The sequence below is a fragment of the Sus scrofa genome, chromosome 8 (assembly GCF_000003025.6).
Source record: "Sus scrofa isolate TJ Tabasco breed Duroc chromosome 8, Sscrofa11.1, whole genome shotgun sequence".
NCBI classification, from domain to species: domain Eukaryota; kingdom Metazoa; phylum Chordata; class Mammalia; order Artiodactyla; family Suidae; genus Sus; species Sus scrofa.
The window spans coordinates 5,324,006-5,341,596 of record NC_010450.4 but is presented as its reverse complement, the minus strand read 5'-3'; the positions used below and the strand labels follow the sequence as shown (position 1 = coordinate 5,341,596).

Below are 17,591 nucleotides of genomic sequence, written 5' to 3'. Positions count from 1 at the left end.
GGCTAATCAGGGGGTGTTGTTTTAAGCTGGCAAGTGTGTGATATTTGTGACACAGCACAGTAAACCCATACAGGCCCTGTGTGTGTGTGTAGGATGGGCCTGGGCTGGGAACGGGGGACGTGGCGCTTCAGGAGTCAGGCTGGGAACGGGGGACGTGGCGCTTCAGGAGTGTGAGAATCTGGAGTTTAGGCTGGAGGACCTCAGCTGAAGGCCGAGGCCACTGGGGGGCTGCTGGAGCAGCACTTGGTGGCTGGCAGGAGCGGTGGGCAGACCCGGGCCAGGGTGAGTGCTGGGGAGAGGACGCGGCGCTGGCTGTTCTGCCGCCTGACCCAGTGTGGCTTTTCTGAAGCAGTTGTGCCACATGGGGGCATCTTGGGGCTCTGGGCCATCCAGGGTACCCATCCCTGTCTTCTCTCTTCTACCTTCCGGCTCTGCTTCCACCCTGCCTGTTTGTCTTCTTCAAGGAGTCTGATTCCTCTTTCACAGTGGAAGTAGCAGCCCCTAAACTCCCTGCCCCAGACTCACTGATTTCACTGTGTCTGCAGATCTGCCTCCAGGCTGCCCTAGCTCTTCGTCGAACCTCACTGCAGGCCTGTCTTCTGTTCCCATCTGGACAAATTGATTGGTGGTCTGACTCCAGCCCTTCCTGCCCAAAGGCTCTTGACGCAGCCGTTTCCTGGTCCGTGGATGCCAGGTGGCTTCGGGACCACTTATTGAAAGGCTGTCCTCCTCCACTGACTCGCACATTTGTCAAAAACCAGGAGATGGAGGAGTTCCCATCATGGCTCAGTGGGTTAGGAACCCACTAGTCTCCATGAGGATGCGGGTTCCATCCGTGGCCTCGCTCAATGGGTTAAGGATCCAGCATTGCTGTGAGCTGTGGTGCAGCTTATAGACATGGCTTGGATCCCGTGTTGCTGTGGCTGTGGCGCTGGCCGGCAGCTGCAGCTCCGATTAGACCCCTAGCCTGGGAACCTCCATGTGCCACAGGTGGGGACGTACCCCACCCCCCAAAAAAATCAGGAGATGAATAGATAGTGTGGTTTCCAGGAGAAATGGCCATGGTCTCGGTGACACAGAATTTCTCTTGGAATCACCGTGTTGAGAGCCGGAGCGGGCGTGGGTATCACTTTCTGCCCAGGGCTGCACAGCTGGAAGCTGGTTTGGGAAATAACCAAGCCTGCCTCTCCCAGAGCTGGTGCTGCTTTCCCAGAGTCAGAACTCTGATTCCGTTCTACCAGAATGAGGAGCCAAGTAATGCAGTCTTGCTTTCAAAGTACCTTTTGGTTTCTACACTCACGCAGATGCAGGTGTACACACAGGTGTGGATATACAGGTGCACATGAGTGTGGGCTCATTTATGTGATCATGCATTCATCCATCTGGTCATTCTTTATGGGACCTTTCCTCTGGGACCCTTGCTGTTCTGGGTGTACTGGGTTGCTTAGTGTCCTTCCAGCTTGATGCCCACCTGGAACCTGAGATGTGACCTTCATTGGAAAGAGAGTCTTTGCAAATATAAGCAGTTAGGATGGCCAGTAGGCACCTGGAAAGATGCTCACCATCCTGATTATTAGAGAAATGCAAATCAAAGCTACAGTGAGGTACCACCTCTCACTGGTCAGAATGGCCATCCTTAATAAGTCCACAAATAACAAATGCTGGAGAGAGTGTGGAGAAAAGGGGACCTTCCTACACTGTGGGTGGAAATGTAAATTGGTACAACTGCTGTGGGAAACAGGTTTGGAGCTTCCTCAGAAAACTAAAAATAGAGCTAATGTGATTCGGCAATCCCACTCTGGGGCATATGTCCTGACAAAACTATAATTTGAAAAGACACATGTACCCCAGGGTTCTTTGCAGCACTATTCACAACAGCCAAGACATGGAAACAACCTAAAATGTCCATTGACAGATGAATGGATTAAGAAGATGTGGTACATGTACACAATGGAATATTACTCAGCCATGAAAAGGATGAAATAACGCCATTTGCAGCAACATGGATGCAACTAGAAATTCTCACACTAAGTGAAGTAAGTCAGAAAGAGAAAGACAAATACCATATGATATATCCTATATGTGCAATCTAAAATATGGCACAAATCAACCTATCTACAAAACAGAAACTGATCACAAACAGGGAGAGCAGACTTGTGGTTGCCAAGGGGGAGGAGGGAGGGAGTGGGATATTGTTTTAAGCCACTCCGTTTGTGGTTCTTTGTTACAGCAGCTCCAGGAAACCAATACACGGGCCATAGAGGAGGCAGAGGGATCTGAGACGGTCTTTGCTTTCAAGGAATTGTTAGCTTGTCTTTCCTCTCTTTTTCTTTCAAGCATATATTTGACACTTTCCTTATCATAGAATCCACATTTCCACCAGCCTCCAAATTAGCTTCTGTCCTGAGATTATTGCCATACCATCTTCCTGTATGAATTGGCCATGTGACTTCCTAAATGCTTATAGATTCAGTGTTTTTGCAGATAAGGGTGTAGAGTGAGAAAAGAAGGCTTTTGGTCTTTATGAAAACACATTTATCAACTAGAAAACAAAACATTTTTAATGCGGCTAAAAGAAGCGGTTGCAGCTCCGTGGAGCAAACACTGGTTGTCTGGGGATATGTGAAAAGTCGGTACAGAATGACTGGTCCAGCTCTGGCCCTGACCAGCCAGAGTGGATGCTGGCCAGGAGGGGCATCAGAGCGTCCAGCTGAGCATTAGCCCTGGATGTGGCCGAGGATGAGACCTACCCTTTGGGGCAGAGGCACCACGGATGAGTAAGGGGAGCTCAGTGCAAAGATGTCTCACCCAGGCCCTGAGGAAAGCATAGCCCTGCGGACAGGGTGCGGTAGCCGTTTCCAGGGCACAACTCGTTACCTTCAGCACCTGGAGTGAATGTTTCTACGTTGTTCCTCCGTGCAGCCACTCTTTCTGTGTGGGAAGGTGTCCACTCCAATGCCCCAGAGTCTGTGGCCCTTGAATCAGTAGGTTACCTGGTGAGGGAGGAAGCCACACACCTGGATAGTCCGTGTCCATCATTCCTGGGGAGGGAGAGCACTTTATTTATTTACTCATTTATTAATTCTTTAAAAACTTTTTTTTTTTTTTTTTTTTTTTAGGGCCATACCTGTGGCATGTGGAGGTTCCCAGGCTAAGGGACAAATTGGAGCTGCAGCAACGTGGGATCTGAGCTGCGTCTGTGACCTACACCTCAGCTCACGGTAACACCGGATCCTCAACCCACTGAGCGAGGCCAGGGATCGAACCTGCAACCTCATGGTTACTAGTTGGATTCGTTTCCGCTGCACCACAACAGGAACTCCTAAAAACATTTTTCATTGAAGTATAGCTGATTTACAATGTTGTGTTAGTTACAGTTGCACAGCAAAGTGATTGAGTTACACGTACCCATGTATCTATTCTTTTTCAGATTCTTTTCCCTTTCGGGTTATTACAAGATGTTTAATATCATCCCCTAGGCTCTACAGTAGGTCTTTGCCATTTATTTATTTTATATATGCTAGTGGGCATATGTTAACCCCAAATTCCTAATTCATCCTGCCCCCTCTTACCTTTTCGGTAATTGTAAGTTTGTTTTCTCTGTATGTGTGTCTGTTTCTGTTTTGTAAATAAGTTCGTTTGTATCATGTTTTTAGATTCCACATATAAGTGATGTCATATTTGTCTTTCTGTTTTAGGATGATAATCTCTGGGTCCACCTGCGTTGCTGCAAATGGCATTATTTCATTCTTTTTATGGCTGAATAATATTCCACTGCATGTATGCACCATGTCTTCTTGGTCCATTCCTCTGCTGATGGCACTTAAGTAGCTTCCATGTCTTGACTGTAGTATTATTGCAATGAACAGAGGGGTGCGTGCAGCTTTTCAAATTACGGTTTTCTCTGGAAAACCCTACGATCCTGCCCAGGAGGAGGATTGCTGGATCCCATGGTAGTTTGATTTTTAGTTTTTTAGGAAACTTCCATACTCTACAAAGTAGGCAGACATCCCAGCCCATGAGGAATCAGCATTCAATATGGGGGTGCAGGCAGTGAACAAGTCAGCAAGAGAACAGTGGAATATTTCAGTTTGTGGGCGTGACTAGGAAGGAGGTTTTTTTTTGTTGTTGTTGTTTTTTCTTTTTAGGGCCGCACCTGCAGCATATGGAAGTTCCCAGACTAGGCGCTGAGTCCAAGCTACAGCTACCGGCCTGTACCCCAGCCACAGCAACACTAGATCCAAGCTGCATCTGTGACCTACACCACAGCTTGCAGCAATGCTGAATCCTTAAACCACTGAGTGAGGCCAGGGATCAAACCTGCAACCTCATGGATCCTAGTCAGGTTCCTTAACCACTGAGTCCCAAAGGGAACTCCAGGAAGGAGATTAAATGGTGATAAGTAGGGAGGACGGAGGGGGAGCTCCCCGAAGCAGGGTGCTCAGGGAGGACCTCTCATTTCTCCAGGGAGGAGAGACCTGAGCCTGGGAAGCAGCTGGCGGCGGGGCGAACCAGGGCCAAGCATTCCAGGCGGAGGAACAGTAGGACAGCCCCTGGGAGCTGATGGGTGCTGAGGGAAGGGGGTGGGCACGGGGAGGCTTGGACAGAGGCTCCGTCAGGTCCTTCCGGGTCATGGTGAGAAGCTTGATTATGTTACCTGAGCGGCCAGACTCACCTGAAGACTCTGCATCGTACTTGAGTTGTAGGCTCTGGGGATGGTGAGCAGACTCAGGCCCTGGGGCTGAGAGCTGAATGGACAGAAAGGGTGTTCCTTTGTCAGACCTGCCGTGGTCCCGTCTGCAGTCCTAAATAACCCCTTACTGAAACCTGAGTCCCTGGCAGGCTGAGTCCTGGGGACTAAATGGCCCAGGGAACAAGGGAAGCGGACGCTCCTGGGGGGCTGTGCTTTTCCCCCCAAAGCTCCTAGTGAGGCCAGCACGTCCCTGCCCTGTAGAAATGTCTAGTGATCTGGTGGACTGATAACCCCCCCAACCCCACTCTGCTCGTCCTTTCTGCTCATCCCTCGGTCCTGCTGCTCCAGGACCTCATCCTGCCGTCTCATGCCACTGGGTGCCTGTTCTTCTTGTCGCTTTTCCTGGAATCCCTCTTTCCTTTCCTCATCTCCTGGAGAACTCTGGTTATTCCTCAAACTCACGCTCAGGGTCTCGTGCTTTTGAAAACTTTCCCTGACTGTCCCTGCAGGATAAGGTGGATCCCTCTCAGGGACCTTGGTCGCCAGCACCCCTGCTTCATTCCGAGGATGGAAGCAGAGGCTGGGGTGATGGGGGGCCATCGGCCAAGGAATGCGGGCGCCCTCTAGGATCTGGAAAAGACAAGGAGAGGGATTATTCCCTAGAGCCTCCAGGAGGAACTCAGCCTGTTGAGACCCTGATTTTAGTCCAATGAGAACTGCGTCAGATTTCTGACTTCGAGGGCTCTAATAAATTTGTATTGTTCAAGCCACTATGCAGCTTAATTCGTTATAGCAGCACGAGGACACTAATGCATGTGAATTTTTTTTTTTTTTTCCTGCATAGAACTTCCCACTTCCTACTGTTGGGATATAGATTGATGGGTTATTTGCTTCCTTGCACTGGAAGATCAGCTCCATGGATGGAGGGTCCTTGGGTGTTCTGTTCACTGCTAGGTCCCAGTACCCGGATCAGGACCTGGCACACTGCACGCATTCATTGTCGCTTCAACAAGCACGTCTTCGTCCCCTCAGTAGTGCTTTATTTTTTTCACACAATAAGTATCTGTTGAATGAGTGACTCGTAGAAGCATATCATGCTGATGCCTGCTGCATCTGGGTGGTCCCTCCTTCCTACACGGAGGTCAGTAATGTCCTGTAAAGAAGGGGATCTCATTTCCCAGTCCCTGGAGAGCCCCCTTCCTGATCTCCACCTCACTGCAGAGTTCATTCTATGTTCAGATATCTTTTTTTTTTTTTTGTCTTTTTGGGGCCACACCCATGGCATATGGAAGTTCCCAGGCTGGGGGTCGAATCAGAGCTGTAGCTGCCAGCTTATGCCACAGCCACAGCAATGTCAGATCCAAGCCGTGTCTGCAAACTGCACCACAGATCATGGCAAAGCCAGATCCTTAACCCACTGGGTGAGGCCAGGGATCGAACCCTCATCATCCTCATGGATCCTCCTACTAGGGTTCATTATCGCCGAGCCACAATAGGAACTCCCTGTGTTGGGTTATCTTGACTGCATACCCCCCTGAGCTGCCTGTCGAGGTACCCAGGATTCAGGGATGAACAGGGCTCAGCCCCATTCTCACAGAGTCCCCTGGATACGTGCATTCTCTCTGTGCTAATGAGATACCAAACCCAAACCAAATAACTGCCAGCATTGTGTGCTGATTACAGACTTGTCTTATCCTGAGAAAAATTCCATCATATGAGCGTTACCTCATTTGAGAGATGAACAGACATGTTCTTGAGATGCTAAGTGGCCAGGCTGAGAGTCCATGGCTGCAGCAGGGGTTTGAATAGATACTTTCCAGGGTGGCTTCCATCGGCTGAGTCAGCCTTCTGCTCTGTCATTGCCCGTGACCCTCACCCAGACTTGCGGAGGTGAGCATCACTACCCCCATTTTCCTGACGGCAACATCGAGGCCAGGGACAGTCATTTATTTCCTCAGGTTCACAGTGACAAGAATGGTGGGGTTAGGTTTAAAGCGAGCTGTGTGGGGCACCAAACCCTTTCGCCTCTGGCCCTTACCACCTCCCAACATGATGGGCTTTCCCCACGGGGGTCCAGGGACCAACCCCTCAAACACTGATGGGATCAGACAGGAAACAGAGATGCATGAACCGGGCAGGCTGGACCATGGTGACTCAGAGAGGAGACCGTTGTCCTATTGGGAGACCAGAGGGTCAGTTTTGGCAGATCTTGCAGGTTTTGAAATGATATCAGAATTCAGTATTTGGGGGTGAAATTTTCTATCCGTGCATGACCAGCCCCAGTGCAGTGGTACATGGAATAAGCTCCAAGTTTCAGCTTTTTAGGGAGGCGGGAAAGGGGGACACTTCCTTGCTTTCTTTGCTTGATGTCTTTTTACAGCATATCGATTGGGGTTTACTTTCCATTAGAGATTGTTTAAAGAGTAACTAGCTGTCTTGGAGTTCCCGTCGTGGCGCAGTGGTTAACGAATCCGACTAGGAACCATGAGGTTGCGGGTTCGATCCCTGGCCTCGCTCAGTGGGTTAAGGATCCGGCGTTGCCGTGAGCTGTGGTGTGGGTCACAGATGCTGCTTGGATCCCGTGTTGCTGTGGCTGTGGTGTAGGTGGCAGCTGCAGCTCCGATTGGACCCCTAGCCTGGGAACCTCCATATGCTGCGGGAGCAGCCCTAGAAAAGGCAAAAAGACAAAACAAAAACAAAAACAAAAAAACCCCCAAAAAACAAGAGTAGCTAGCTGTCTTGAAAATTCACACTTGGCTCTCTGAATAAACCACTTCATGCACCCTGCATGTTGGAAGAGTGCTATGAAATTCATTAAAAATAATTGCCCTGATGGAAATGAGAAAAAAGAAAGCCCACTGGCTCATAGGGTAGAACAACCCAATTTACCAAGTGTGATAATTAGCATCAATAACTAATAGGCACGAATGTGGTTCTAGCTTTATCACCCATGCAATGTTTGGCCGTGATTTAATCGTGTTGTGCCGTCAGGGTGAAAAGTGGGAAAAAGCTGCTCGTACCGAATCATAATGATAATAATACCTAATGTTGGTGGGTGTTGCTTCAAGACCAGCACTGTTCTAAATACTTTCCCTGCACCTGGAGTTCCTGTCGTGGCTCAGCGGTTAGCAAACCCCACTAGCATCCATGAGGATGCAGGTTTGATCCCTGGTCCTGCTCAGCGGCTTAAAGGATCCGGCATTGCTTTGACTGTGCTGTGGGCTGGCAGCTCCAGCTCCAATTCCACTCCCAGCTTGGGAACCTCCGCATGCCGCAGGTGCGGCCCTAAACAAACAAACAAAAAAGGCCAAAAAAGACAAAAAAAAAAAACAAAACCCAAACGTTACCTCCATCGATTCATTTCAAATTCATGACAACCTTACACATTTTATAAGTAAAGAGACTGAGGCCCAGAGAAGTTAAGTGACTTCTCCAAAGTCACCCAGCTGGTGAGTGGTAAAGCCAGAATTCAGACCCAGACAGCTTGGTTCCTGTGTTTATACCCTAAACAACCGTTGTTCTTCTGCACTTCAGTAAAATCACAATGAGGCTGGAAATTCAACAATAAGATAGTTAGCATTTACTAAGCTCCTTCTATGTGGTTGTCTTTGTATAGCAGAGGGGCATGCTTTTGGCAGTGGCAGATCTGACCCGTGGTGACTTGGACAAATAAGATTATTTTGTTCTTTTTTCTAATATAATCAGAAGTCCAGAGGTAGGCGATTGCTGGCATGGCTCCAGAGACTCAACAACAGGGAGTGGCCTCTGTGCCCAGGCCTTCGCCTTTTGCTTGTGCTTGTTGTCTCATAGCCACAGGATGGCTGCTGTAGCTCCAGACATCAAAATCCACATTCATGGATGAGGAAGAGGTGGAAGATTCAGGAGCTACTCCAGCTGTAACTATTTTTATCAGGAAAATATGCTTTCCAAGAAATATCCCCGTTAATCTCCTGCTTAGATCTCATTGACTGGACCTGTGTCACAAGATCACTGGCGGCTGCATGGGACCGTGGGGAACAGAATTGTTCCGTGGACAATCAGTGTCACCTGGGAACTTGTTAGAAATGCAGACTCCCCCCCCGCCACCCCCGAAACTCAGGAGGGGACCCACAATGTATCTTAACAAGCCTCCGGGGAATCCCGATGAACCCATTGAATTGGATCCATTGTGGCTCATTGCCTGGGACTGGCCACACTGCCCCCTAACAGACCCGAGGTCTCCTTATCAATGAGGAAGGGAGAGTTGGGCCTGGCTGGGCAGATGACCAGTTATTTAACGGCTCCCGTGTCATTGCAGTGTCCATGTGACAACCTCTGGGTAGTGTCACTGCTCTCGTGGCTTCGGGTGACGTCCCTGGCACCCCTTGGCTTGGCCTTTGGCCAGTCACGTGCCACCTGTTTCCACTGTAGCAGCACACTCGTTGCAGCATCACCTGTGGCAACCCTGTCTCAGTGTCAGGTGATCTGAACAGATGCTGCTTTTCAGGAATTCCCCTCCCTGTCCCCTGCCAGCTCTGGCTGTGCTTGTGACTTTTTCAGGCGGTACAGTTTGAGGATCTAGAAACCCACAGGTGACCAATGGTCCCTGTTTTCCCAGGACTGTGGGGTTCTGGGGGATGCAGGCCTTCTGTGCTAAGATGAGGAAGATTCTGGAGAAACCAGGAAAAGACGGTCACCCTAGGTCACCCTAGGTCACTCTAGGTCACCCACTCATTAACACTTCTACAACCTCAGCCAATTCCCCTTGCTCTGGGCCAACAGCCCTATGTGACAGTGTGATTTCTAGAAACTGCCTTTGGCTGTGTGCTCTCATTGACTGAAGCCATTTCAATCTGCTTATCAGCCAAGTGTAAGCCCTTCTGTCACAGTGGATTTGTGGAGGCGCTGTTACGTTGAGTCTCAGTGGCCCAGGTCCAGGAGGAGCCAAGTAACTGGAAAGCACAGGCCATGTTCATGGTCACTGAAATCCAAACCAGTCCAATAATCAGATAAACATTCAGTGAGTTCCTGTCGTGGCTCAGCAGAAACAAATCTCACTAGCATCCATGAGGACGCAGGTTCGATCCCTGGCCTTGCTCAGTGGGTTAAGGATCTGGCGTTGCTGTGGGCTGTGGTGTGGGTCACAGATGTGGCTCTGATCCCACGTTGCTGTGGCTGTGGTATAGGCCGGCAGCTGTAGCTCCAATTGGACCCCTAGCCTGGGAACCTCCATATGCCACAGGTGCAGCCCTAAAAAGACAAAAAAAAAAAAAAAAAAAAAAATCAGTAAGTACCTATTTGCCCCATGCATGATGTCAGACCCCCACCCGTGAACACACCTTTCACGGGGATGGGCATGAATAAGATTTTCAACATCCTAGTCCTAAGAATTAACATAACAATAGCGTTTGGCTTTTGCCAAGTTGCTAGGTAATTGATACGCCTTCCAGTTATGAGATAAGACAAAAGAGGAGGCCCGTGGAGAGCTGAGCCTTACCTCTGGAAGGGGTCCAGGTGGGTTGAGGAGTGAGACCCAGGAGAGCAGCAGCAGTGGGCCCCTGAGGCTGAAGCCCCCAATCAGCCAGGCTCGCCCTCCTGTTCAGCAACCACTCTGGACCCCGCTTCCTCTGCGCACGAGGCCTGGCCTTGAAAAGCTTCTGGCAAGAAGGAGCAGGGGGAAAGCTTAGTCTCCAAAGACAGATTCCCGAGAGAGAGCAGGACAAGCAGAAAGACAGCGGGGCAGGTCCTTTTTCTGGCTCAGACCCCCACATCGCCTTTGATGGGGCACGAGGCCAAGGGTGTCCGGTGAGGCATCCTTCCCAGAAGAACCCAGCAGAGCGGGAGTTTGCTCTCTATCCCCGACACACGCCGCTAAGGCTCGCCGTGTGCCAGCCCTGTTCTGTCCCCTTATGGAAGGAAGGCACCATCGCTCCCATTTTACAGGTGGGGTGAGGCACACAGAGGCCAAGTGACTCATCCAAGGTCACTGGCAGAGCTGGGCCATGGCCCTAGGCAGTCTGACTCCAGGCTGGGTTCTTCGGACCCCTGGACCAGAGTCTGCAGACAGCTGAGTGATTGCCCTCAGGGGTTGTGTGATTTGTTGGGAGTGGGGAAAAGCGTCATGAGACAGAGAGCCTGCAGGCCCTGTGTCAAAGGCCAGGTAGCTTTCCCCGAAGTGCAGGGTATCCCAAAGCTTTCCAGGCAGTTAAATAATAGCAGAGATGTGGGGGCCTGGAGCTACATGGGGCCTTCTGGGAAGTGGTGATGGCAGCCTGGTGCTGCGTGGAACCTTCTGGGAAGTGGTGATGCTGATTGCTGATTGGGAGTGGGTGGCAAATGCCGAGAGTGATGCCTGCCTCCTGGGCCCCTGGGGGCTCATGATAGGCTATGTGAGTCTCCTGGCTCATTGTGGTCACATGACCAGTGTAGCCCAAGCCCCTAGCTTTTCTCTCCTCCCTTGATCTCTGCTGAGTGGGGAAGAGGTGAGCATACTGCATTTTCTTTGTTTGTTTGTTTTTTCTAGGGCTGCTCCCGCGGCATATGGAGGTTCCCAGGCTAGGGGTCTAATTGGAGCTGTTGCCACCGGCCTAACGCCAGGGCCACAGCAATGCGGGATCTGAGCTGCATCTGTAGCCTACACCACAGCTCATGGCAACGCCGGATCCTTAACCCACTGAGCAAGGCCAGGGATTGAACCTGCAACCTCACTGTTCCTAGTCGGATTTGTTAACCACTGTGCCACGACGGGAACTCCCGGCATTTCTTTTCCTGGCAAGTTATGCTCAAAGGAAACCAATCTAGGTCAAAGGAACAAGGTTCTGCTAAGTTAACCCGTCTCTATGCTAAGCAGGTCAGGTGTGAGCTGGCACCCTGGAGGCTGACTTTGGCTTGGTGGGAACACAGTTCAACCCAGGTATCCTCCATGGCATTAAGTGAGCTAATTGTAAGCATTCACCTCCCCACATCCTCGCCCACAACGTCGTGAACTAATCAAGTCACTTCATCTTTTGTAAATAGCGTGTCTTTCCTTGTTATTGGAAACTGGCTGTAATTCAACCTCATTTGGAAATATTTACCGAACACTCATTATGTACCAGGAATTGTGTTTGGCACCGTGAATGCGATCTGCTTTCTCTCGTTCCTTTGGTTGGTGAATATTTGTCAAATATGACTGTGCACTAACTCCTTGCTGGCTGCAGGATACAGAAGAAAAACCAATGTGGCCTTTGACCTCGGGGAGCTTGGAGTCCAGTTGGGGGGACAATGAGCTGAATCAAATGCATGTGCAATGACACAGAGTGAGGTCTTGGCAGAAAGTCCCATGGTGCCATCAGGGTGTACAGGAAGGGTGCAGACTTAGGCTGGACACAGAGCGTCCCCACTCTTCTGCAGAAGAGTGAAGAGGAAGCAGAGCTAGCAGGGGTAGAACCCAGGCAAGAGCACGAAAGGCAAAGGAATGGCTGCTCAAAGCCCAGGAAGAAAGATGGTCTGTCTGCAGCTCGGCGGGTGGGGGGAGTGTGGTGGAAGATGAAGCAGGGGAGGTGGCAGGGGACCTACCGGGTATGGCCTTGCGGCCACGGGGAGGAGTTCACTCTTTGCCCAGGAAAGCAAAGGAGGAAGATGGGAGGGGCGTAAGCAAAGTACAGGCAAGACCCCCTTCCTGAGGGCGGATGCTGGAGGACCACGGTGGTTGTCCAGGCAAGAGATGAGGTGGGTTAGACCAGAGAGAGGCCACGGACTGGACAGATTGGGAGAGACAGCGAAGAGGGAAAACGACCAGACCTAATGCTGGGTTCGATCCGGCGATGGGAGAGAGGAGACTCAAGGGATGACTACTGAACCACTTTTCTAGGCTCTCTGTCTTTTTTTATAAATTGAAGTATAGTTTATTTACAATGTTTTGTTAGTTTCAGGTATACAGCAAAATGATTCAGGTACACATAGAGTTTATATATATATATATATATATATATATATATATATATATATATATATATATATATATTCTTTTCCATTCTAGCTCTTTCCAAGATTCAAGTGTAGTTCCCTGTGCGCTACAGTAGGACTTGTTATTCATCTCTTTTATATAGAGCTGTATATATCTACTAATCCCAAATTCCTAATTTATTCCCCCTCTCCCCCTTTGGTAACCATAAGTTTGTTGTTTTTTTTTTCTATCTCTGTGAGTCTGTTTCTCTTTTATAAATAAGTTCATTTGTATCATTTTTTAGAGTCCTCGTATAAGTGGTATATGACATTTGTCTTTGACTTACTTCACTTAGTGTGAACATCTCTAGGTCCATCCATGTTACTGCAGATGACATTATTTCATTCTTTTTTATGGCTGAGTAGTATTCCATATCTTCTTAATCCATTTATCTGTTGATGGGCATTTAGGTTGCATCATGTCTTGGCTATTGTACATAGTGTTTCAGTGAACATTGGGAGGCATGTATCTTTCTGAATTAGAGTTTTCCTCTTTTCTGGATATATGCCCAGGAGTGGGATTGCAGGATCATATTGTGGTTCTAGGTTTAGTTTTTAAGGAGGCTCTATACTTTTCTCCATAGTGGCTGCACCAATTTATATTCCCACCAACAGTGCAGGAGGGTTCACTTGTCTCCACACCCTCTCCTGGGTCCTGTTTTGGACCCGTTGAGTTCATGGGGGCTCCAAACCCTCCAGGAGTTGCTGTGGGGGAGGCATCAATCTGTACACACAGCCTGGAAAGTCATTGGCCATTAGGTGGTGACTGAAGCCTTGGGAGCCAGTGAGGGGGGGAAGGTCGTAGGATGGAGGCTTGATGGGCATCCCATGTTTAATGGCTGGAGGATGAAGCTGAATGTGCAGAAGGGCTGATGCATGAATTGGAAAACAGAAGGTGCACCTCTGTTGAAGCCAAGTAGGTGTTTCAAATATGAGAAAGTGGGCACGTAAAAGGGGGCAGAAAAGTGTCCGGTGGATTGAGCGGCTTGGCCATACCTGGTCAGCCTGCCGTGCTGTAGGGCTGCGGCGGAGGTCGTACTAGAGAAGACAATAGAAATAGCAAGAATGGGGAGCCCTGTCCAGAAACATGAAGAGGAAGCGTGAGACAAGGCAGTACCAGGCAGAGGGTGTGGGAGCATCGTCCTCCCGGGTCCCCAAACTGGGGGTTAGACAGATGTCCAAGCAGAAAAGGACCATGATGTGGTCATGTCACTTGGGGGTTCAGAGGTTCCATAATGGAGGTGGGACTAAGTCCTGAGACCCTGGGACAGGTGAGCTGAAATCTGCGTGTGTAAGGTAAGAGTGCCTGGTGGACAAGACGAGGATAAAAGTAGTGAAGGGTCCTCGTGGCAAAGCGAACGACAGCAGGCACAAGAATTTGATAATCCAAGTATCCAGATTTTTCTCTGTCATCCCTTTCCTTGGGCTTAGACGATGTATCTCTTTCTCTATACACATTGGTGAGGTTTTAACTGCCAAATATATATGTTGGTGAGGGGATGGGGTATGCTGAGATGTGTCCGTTCAGTGGTGGCATGCCGACACGGCAAACATCATGCAATAAACCATGAATAAATGGGCAAGTATGGAGGGAAGGACTTTCGAGAACCAATACAAGGTTTGATGCATCTGACTTGTTTCTTTTTTTTTCTCTTTCTTTTCTAGTTAACTTTGACCATTTTCAGATTCTGCGGGCCATTGGTAAAGGGAGTTTTGGAAAGGTAAGGATGATGGATTTTTAAAAATTTCATCAATCACATATAAAAATCCGCTGACTGTGTTTCCGCGTATGTGCATGTTAGGGGTGTTTGTTTTTATTTGGTTGCTGAGCACTGGGAATTTCCTATTCGACAGAAAGATGTGAATTTGGCAAATTTGAGATGGGAAAGGAAGTCTGAACTGTTTCCTTTGGATACGCTGTAATTTCATTCTGAAAATTAAATTACCACGGCAACCCTGCTTTAGGTGAATTACAATGGTAATTATTTCAAGATTGCTAATGCTAGTTCTTTCGTGAGGATCAAAATAAGGAAAGTGGAAAAAAAAAAAAAACAGAAATTTATGTGATGGCCCGCAGCAGCTCTTTCCTGCAATGTTGGCATTTTATTTTAAAAAATTCTTGTGGAAAGAATACTCAACATACTCAACTATCCGCTTTAATTTTGAAGCGTGCTAGAAATATATTGTTGACTAGAGGTACAACGCAGTGTGGCAGCATTCTAGAGCTTATTTGCCTTGCCTGACCAAAGCTTTATGGCCATTAGTTAATAATTCCCCATGCCCCATCCTCTCGGTCCCTGGCACTGAGCATTTCATTTTTTTTTTTTTTTTTTTTTTGGTTCTATGAATTTAACTTTCCTTCCTTCCTTCCTTTTTTTTTTTTTTTTTTTTTTTTTTTTTTTTTTTTTTTTTTGGTTTTTTAGGGCCGCACCAGTGGCATATGGAAGTGCCCAGGCTAGGGGTGAAATCAGAGCTGTAGTTGCCCACCTACACCACAACCACAACAATGCCAGATCCAAGCCACGTCTGTACCCTACACCATAGCTCATGGCAATGCCAGATCCTTAACCCGCTGAGCAAGTCCAGGGGTTGAACCAACCTCCTCATGGATACTAGTTGGGTTCATTACTGCTGAGCCACAAAGGGAACTCCGAATTTAACTATTTTAGATGCCTCGTATACATGGAATCGTGCAGTATTTATCGTTCTGTGACTGGCTTATTTCACTCGGTGAGATGTTCTCAAGATTTATCCATGCTGTTGCATCTAACAGAATGTCTTGCTTTTTTTCTGGAAACTGAAGAGTATTCCCTGGTACCTAGATACTGCATTTCTTTATCCAGTCATTTGTTGATGGACATGTAGGTTGTTACTGCATCTTGGCTAAAGTGAACAGTGCGGCAGTGAACCTAGGAGTGCGTGTTCTCTTGAGTCCAGTTCTTTTGGTGAAACACTCAGAAGTGGGGTTGCTGGATCACATCATATGGTAGTTCTATTTTGTAATATTTTTGAGGGCTCTCCATACTGTTTGCCACACTATGCAAGGGCTCCGGTGTCTCCTCATTCCTCACCAACATTCGCTGTCTTTTTTTTTTTTTTTTGACAGTGGGCGTCCTGTCAGATGTGAGATGCTATTTCATTGGGATTTTGATTTACCTTTTCTCTGGTTATTAATAATGGTGAGCAAGTTTTCATATACCTGTTAGCCATTTGTGTGTTTTCCTTGGAGAAATGTCTATTCAAGTCTGTAGCCATTTTAAAATGAGGTTATTTAGGGCTTTTTGTTTGTTTTTGTATTGTTGAATGTAGGAGTTACTTACATATTTTGGATATTAACTCCTTATCAGATATATGGGTTGCAAATATGTTCCCTCTTTCTATAGGTCACCTTTGCACTCTTGATCATTTGCTGTGCAGAAGCTTTAGTCGAATGTAGTCTCACCTGCTTATTTTTGTTATCTGGGCTTTTGGTGTCATGTACTTGAAATCATTGCAAAGACCAATGTCCTGGAGCTTTTTCCTTATATTTTCTTCTAGGAGGTTTGAAGAAAATTTTATATCTTAACATTTAAATCTTCAAACCATTTTGAGTTGATTTTTTTTTTTTTTTTTTTTGGGCTTCCTAGGGCCTCACCTGTGGCACGTGGAAGTTCCTAGGCTAAGGTTCAAATCAGAGCCACAGCTGCTGTCCTATGCCACAGTCACAGCAACGTGGGATCTAAGCCATGTCTGTGACCTACACCACAGCTCAAGGCAGTGCCAGATCCTTAACCCATTGAGTGAGGCCAGGAATCGAACCCACATCCTCATGGATACTAATTAACCTGCTGAGTCACACCAGGAACTCCCATTTTGAATTGATTTGTTTGTGTATGGTGTGAGATAAGGGTCCAGTTTCATCTTTTTGCATAGGGGTATCCAATTTTCCCAACATTCTTTGTTGAAAAGACTCATTGAACATTTTTTAGGCACTCTGGTCAAGCATCAGTTGACCATATATGTGTAGATTTATTTCTGGGCTTTCTGTTTGATTTCGTTGGTCTGTATGTTAATCTTTAGGCCAGTTCCATGCTGTTCTGATTACTGTAACTTTGTAGCATAATTTGAAACAAGGAAGTGAGATGTTACCAGTTTTGTTTTTGCTCAAGATAGATTTGGCTATTTGTGGTCTTTTGGAGTGGCATATGAATTAGAATTATTTTTCTATTTCTTCTTCTTCAAAAAAATGCATCGGGATATTGATGGGGGTTATATTGGATCCATAGATAGATTTGGGTAGTATGGACATTTTGACAATATAAAGTATTCCAATCCATGAAACAGATGCCTTTCCATTTGTTTCTGTCTTGTTTAATTTTTTTTTTTTTATCGATGTTTTGTAGTTTTCAAATCAAGGTCTTTTACTTCCTTAGTTATGGTTATTCCTAAGTGTTTTATTCTTTTCTGGTTCTATGAGGGGATTCTTTCCCAAATGTTCTTTTCAGATAGTGCATTGTTAGTATATGGAAACATAGCTGATTTTTGTATGTCAATGTTGCATCCTGGGAATTTACTGAATTAATTTGTTAGTCCTATTTTTTATGGCACGTTTAGGATTTTTTTAATATATAAGATCATGTCATTTGCAAACAGGGACCCTACTACTTCTTCTTTGATGATTTGGATGCCTTTTATTTCTTTTTCTTAACTGATTACTTTAGCTAGGATTTCTAGTCTATGTTGAATAGAAATGGTGAGGAGGGCATTCCTGCTTTGTTCCTGATCTTAGAGGGAATTCTTTGTGTTTTCCAACACTGAATATAATGTTAGCTGTGGGCTTTTCATAGGTGGCCTTTGTTATATTGTGTTAATTTCCTCCTGTTCCTTGTGTATTGATTTTTTTTTTGTTTAAATCATGAAAGGGTGTTGCATTTTTTTGTCCAGTGCGTTTTCT

General features: G+C 47.3%; 1 protein-coding gene across 1 annotated transcript in view; it reads left to right on the top strand.

Moving 5' to 3' along the window:
- STK32B (serine/threonine kinase 32B) overlaps positions 1-17,591 on the top strand; it is a 361,511-nt gene that overhangs the window by 76,730 nt on the left and 267,190 nt on the right. The window contains exon 2 of the mRNA XM_021100993.1: positions 14,324-14,379. Coding sequence (XP_020956652.1) covers positions 14,324-14,379 — 56 coding nt within the window. The remainder of the gene's footprint in view (positions 1-14,323; positions 14,380-17,591) is intronic.